Below are 5,374 nucleotides of genomic sequence, written 5' to 3'. Positions count from 1 at the left end.
AAAAATGAGACTGCAATGAGTTGTTTTGTCTGTTAAATTAACTTCTCGCCTTTTTCACTTTTTCGCAACCGTTAAATCCCCTTTTAGTGTGAACAGGCTTTGTGTGTGTCTGAAAGATGAGAATGCCAAAAGTGACAGAAAAAAAGGCAAATTACTATCCCCTCAATTGCCACAAAACGCGAGTATCATCGCATCGCTTGGCTTCGGTGCAAACGCGGACGTGGCAACGAGGCTATCGATCGATTCCCGCGCTAATACGCACGCGTAAACGCACGCACGCATGGTGCACACGTGAGACCGTCTCCGGCTCTCTGATTGGTACACTAATGGTTGTTGGCTAGGGCATTTAGACCAGACCCGAAGCCGTAGGCTATCGAGGACCTTTGTCCCCTCCTCTAAAAAAGACAATGCATTCGCGTTTATGAAAGGCGTGACAAGTGCAGTTGTCATCTTTACGTTTCACTACCGGTGAATAGGTCAAGCAAAAGGCCCGGTTAAAGCTTTTATCTCTAATCCACAATGGCACATATAGGGTACAGATTTCACTAATAACTTTTTCCTTTATTTTGGCACAATACAATAGTCTACCCAACTGCTTAAAAGATTTCAGGCGAAATTTGGTATCCGCTTTGACTAAATTATTCATGAATTTAGGAACTGAATTCATTAAGCCATTCTAGCTAATCAGAATTGAGTGGGTCGGAGGGGGAAGGGGCAGACGGGAGGTTGAAGAATTCAAGTATGAAGAGATTTTTGTCCAAAAATGGCAAATTGACAAGTTAGTTGTCAGTTTCACCTATAGGGGTGCTTGATTAATCCAGATCACTTAAAGTCAGTCAAGTAGGGAGAACAAGTCTCAGCGTCAGTGTCATTGTGAAAACTCATTGCGAAACGCAAACCCGAAACGCTCGAGCTCCAACAATGGACGGTTCTTTTGGGCCAGAAGATGAAACGCTTCAAAAAGAACCAAAAAAACATCTGATCAACCGATTAGCTTCCATATGCCTTCAAAATGTTGACTGTTTCATGAAACGGTTCCTTGAATCGCAGAACTTCTGAACCCACCTATCGCTCGCATCAGAAGCCCTGAATACCTGAAAATGTCTTCCATGGCAGGCGTGCCCATTCGAAGAACTGCATGATTCGCTTAAGTCACTACAGCCTAGAACACGCCTTCATGAAGGCAGTCGAGACACCCCCAACCTAGAAGTCATGATCCTCACTCCTCCTCTTCCCCGAAAGTGGATGATTGCCAGTTTATGTCAGAGGGTTTGAGAGGTCTTAAAATTACCATTGGGAACGCCTGGATGAACATCCTCCTCCACACAACAAATAACACAAAGGTAAAGAGAATCCACCTCTGGAGTGTGCTTTTTTATTGACGAAAAGAACAACTACAGCGCATCGAGTAATAAAAGGTGAGGAACAATTTAGTGCGACAAGGCTAAGGTATCAAATTGGCTGTAAGGAGGAAGTGGAGGAGGTTGGGGGGAGAAAATGCTGAAAACCGGTTAATCAAACAGGCGATAGAGGAGGGGAAGAGGACTGACGATCGACGGCTTACATGGCCTGGATGCGTTTACGTTGTTCCTCCAATTCTTCCTTAACAGCTTTTGGCAGGTCCACACCCACTTGATCATCAAGGAATTTGGTGGTTTCCTCAATGTCCTCCAGGAGATATTGCTTTTCCAGACCAAAGATGGCATCCCAATCGCAGTCCAGTCCCTCCATGTTGATTGAACCCTTTTTGGGCAACAGACCGATGGGTGAGTCAACAGCGATATCCTCACCCGAGACACGACGAAGAGCCCATTCAATCACACGGATATTGTTGCCAAATCCGGGCCAAGCAAAACGACCATGACTATCCAAACGGAACCAGTTGACGTGGAAGATGCGAGGCATATGACGACCTGGCTTCTCCATTGACAGCCAGTGTTCCAGGTACTTGCCGAAGTTGTATCCCATGAATGGACGCATGGCCATGGGATCATGCATTACCTGACGACCTAGAAATGAATTATTAGCCAAAGGCATTTATTCTCCCCGGTCAAGGGATGGAGTAGGACCTGGAAGAACCAACATACCCTTAAATTCAGCAGCGGCGGTAGCCTCGGACTTAACCTGGGCACCAATCATCACACCATGCTTCCAGGTACGGGCTTCATAGACGAGAGGAATACCCTCAGGTCTACGACCGCCAAACATGAAAACGGAGACAGGTACGCCAGCTGGATCTTCCCACTTAGGATGAATGATGGGGCACTGGGATGCCGGACAGCAGAAACGTGAATTGGGGTGGGCTTTGGGTGTAGCGGTCTTAGCACCAACGGTTGTCTTTTCACCCAGCCACGTTGTGAGCTTGATCTCGGGCTTGTATTCAGACTCTAGACCCTCCCAGAAGAATCGTCCATCGTCAGTTTCAGCCACATTGGTGAGCACTGAATTCTTCATGCAGCATTCGAGAGCGTTGGGATTGGTCTTATGGTTGGTTCCTGGGGCTACACCGAAGAAGCCGGCCTCCGGGTTGATTGCTCGCAGTTCGCCCTAGAAGAAGGGGATGTTGGGACAAAAATTGTCATTACCTTGTCGTTGAATCGCATCCACGCAATGTCATCACCAACACACATAACCTTCCAACCAGGAAGGCTGGGTGTGAGCATAGCCATGTTGGTTTTGCCGCAAGCGCTGGGGAAAGCAGCACACACAAACTTCTCTTCACCTTTAGGGTTGGTGACGGACATGATCAGCATATGCTCAGCCATCCAGCCCTCATCGTAGGCAATGCGGCTGGCAATACGCAGAGCAAAGCACTTCTTTCCCAAAAGGGAGTTGCCACCATAACCAGAACCGAAGCTCATGATCAGACGGTCGTCAGGAATGTGAGAGATGATTGTCTTCTCGGGGTTGCAAGGCCAGTTATTTATCACCTTAACGCCTAAGCAGAAAGTTAGGAAAGAAACAAAAACGGACAAACCTACCTTCGTGCGGAAGAGGCAGGCCGATGGAGTGAAGACAGCGGACGAAAGTATTCTGCTCCTCGATGTAATCAAGGACCTTTAGCGACATACGAGTCATGATGCGCATGCAGAGCACAACATATTGAGAATCGGTAATTTGGATGCCGTATTTGGCCAAGGGAGATCCGATCGGGCCCATGGAAAAGGGAATGACGTACAATGTACGGTCGTTCATGCAGCCAGGGAAGCGATCCCTAAGGGATTCGTCAAGATCTTTTGGCGAGATCCATTGGCCAAGGATGCCTTTAACGCCTTCAGCAACATGTGGAACAGTTTGGAATCTATCTGGCGTGCATATAAAGGTCTTTGACTCGACACGAGCAACATCCTTGGGATCGGTACAGCAGATGAAGTTGTTCTCGTAGGCAGCTAATCTGCGCAGGGTGCCGCTTTTAAGAAGTTCGTCAGTGATCTTATCGGCTTCGGCCTTGCTACCGTCGCAGATAAAGATGTCCTTCGGGGTACAGACATTAGCCTTAATAAGGGTGTGAATAGAGGTTGTGGCGTAGAACATACCCAATGACCAACAAAGGGTTGGGCAACTTGGGGAAGATCGCTAAACTTGCCCTTACAGAACGGGGCCTTAGGCGTGACGGTCTTCTCTTCCTCCCACAAACTTGGAGACATGACAGCGAAAGAGGTGTAAGTACCGAAGCAGTCAACTAAGGTGCTTATATAAGTATAATGTACAAGGTGATGCTCAGTGGGTGAAGATAAACAAAAGTCAAGGTCGAAAAATTTGCAATTTATGGTAGGCTTTTGATTTAGTTATCCCAATATTACATTGCAATACAAAAGTGTTTGAGGCACAAAATTAATAAAAATGCAAAATTAGATTTTTAAGCTCTGATTACACTATACATTTATAAAGGATCTGCGTATGGTAAATGTATCCTCTTTTCAAACAAAAAAGTCTGATTAGTTGCGTAAGTTATCATTATTGGTTAAAAGCCTTGCAGTAGTATTCAACGATCTTCAAATATCCGATCACACAATTTAAGTTCAAAGGGCCATTTGAAATCACATTATTGAGAATGTGGCAAATATCATTAGTGAACACTGCTAACTACCGAATTTTGATTTTGGGAAGCTTATGCAAAAATGTGAAATCTCTTTGGCCAGTAGGAGCTGCCATCTTACCTCCAGAGAAGGCTTAAGCGATAAAATATTATCCTTGAAGTCGCAAGGGGTCACAACAGAATGCAGGGTCGAGTGTAATACGATGGCGAATTATCCCTCAGTATTGGTGAGGCGCCACTTTCGGATTTTTGAATTTGCCTTTGTGTACCTCGCTGGGTGGGCTGGCCTTGGGGCCATACCAGTAGCCCAAACACTCTCTCTGTGCTGAATACATATATACATACATTCTGTCCCAGTATTGTGCCTTCTTTTGCCTTCAGGGAAGTCTCGGGACAATTGCTGCAGCAAATGTGACTAAAGATATTATTATAAGGCTCGAGAATCATGTCACATATCAATTGAAGATACTTTAAAAGGTGAAGAATCTACGTGTCTGAACATAAGTTAAATTAATTATTAAAATAATTTGTAGCTCTTTTCATATTTTTGAGCACTTGCTTTATCCTTTTTTAAGGTGAAATTTAATTTTGGTAAAGAGACACTTCATGTCTCCTCTATCGTGCCTTCAACGGGTGAGTCTTCTAGTTTAGGCATGAGGAATCAATCCCGTATCCATCTAGAACTGACATATTCAGCTCAGATATTATGCCTTCTCTCATCTTTAGGAAAGACTTGAGGCGCTAGGGTATATGTAGGTCAGCCAGTCTGAACGTAATTTTGGCTAGATAAAGTCACCTGCAACTGGTTAATGATCAGTTATTTTCCATCCGGCGTCAGACTATAGATCTCCCGATCTAATAATTGGTAAAAGCTGCCACTGTTTATATTTTTACATCTAGCAACTGCATGTCCTTTCTAATGGACGGATATACTAATCAGTTTTAAAACTATCAACTAATATTTACTTGGTCACGTGGTTCCGAATTGCTAGCGATAGGAAAATCCACATTTCCTTTGAATCCTTATAATTTATGTTAGGTTTAAAACATTTTTTCGTAGTAACAGACAAAGGTAAGTCGGACTAAAAAGAAGTGTCATGCAATTACCGGCAGCGCCTTGTTTAACTAACTGCCTTCCTTTCAAAAAAGGGATCACATGAGCGCATTTTCAGTTTCAACTTTTGCAAATGAGGTCTGTAAAACAAGAGTTATGATCAAGACTTAGATTAAGTTGTAATACTTATGTTGTTTTAATGTGCCTTTCAGGGAGGAGGCAAGCAGAAAATTCGAACCTGGGAACGGGATCGCCCTCTCCCTTACCTAGTGACTGCGCCT

At 44.5% G+C, this 5,374-nt stretch overlaps 1 protein-coding gene across 1 annotated transcript; it reads right to left on the bottom strand. All coding sequences in view use genetic code 11, as the record gives it.

Moving 5' to 3' along the window:
- Positions 1-1,560: 1,560 nt before the first annotated feature.
- EGR_07484 (Phosphoenolpyruvate carboxykinase [GTP]) lies at positions 1,561-3,647 on the bottom strand (the record flags this gene model as incomplete). The annotated part of the gene is made up of 5 exons (XM_024496733.1): positions 1,561-2,009; positions 2,088-2,547; positions 2,586-2,938; positions 2,982-3,495; positions 3,537-3,647. 5 exons carry the CDS (start codon positions 3,645-3,647, stop codon positions 1,561-1,563), a joined length of 1,887 nt encoding a protein of 628 aa, XP_024348873.1.
- Positions 3,648-5,374: the final 1,727 nt, after the last annotated feature.

Source organism: Echinococcus granulosus (assembly GCF_000524195.1).
Source record: "Echinococcus granulosus chromosome Unknown EG_S00078, whole genome shotgun sequence".
NCBI classification, from domain to species: domain Eukaryota; kingdom Metazoa; phylum Platyhelminthes; class Cestoda; order Cyclophyllidea; family Taeniidae; genus Echinococcus; species Echinococcus granulosus.
Note: the sequence above shows the minus strand (reverse complement) of the source record. Positions and strands in the feature narration are given on the sequence as shown.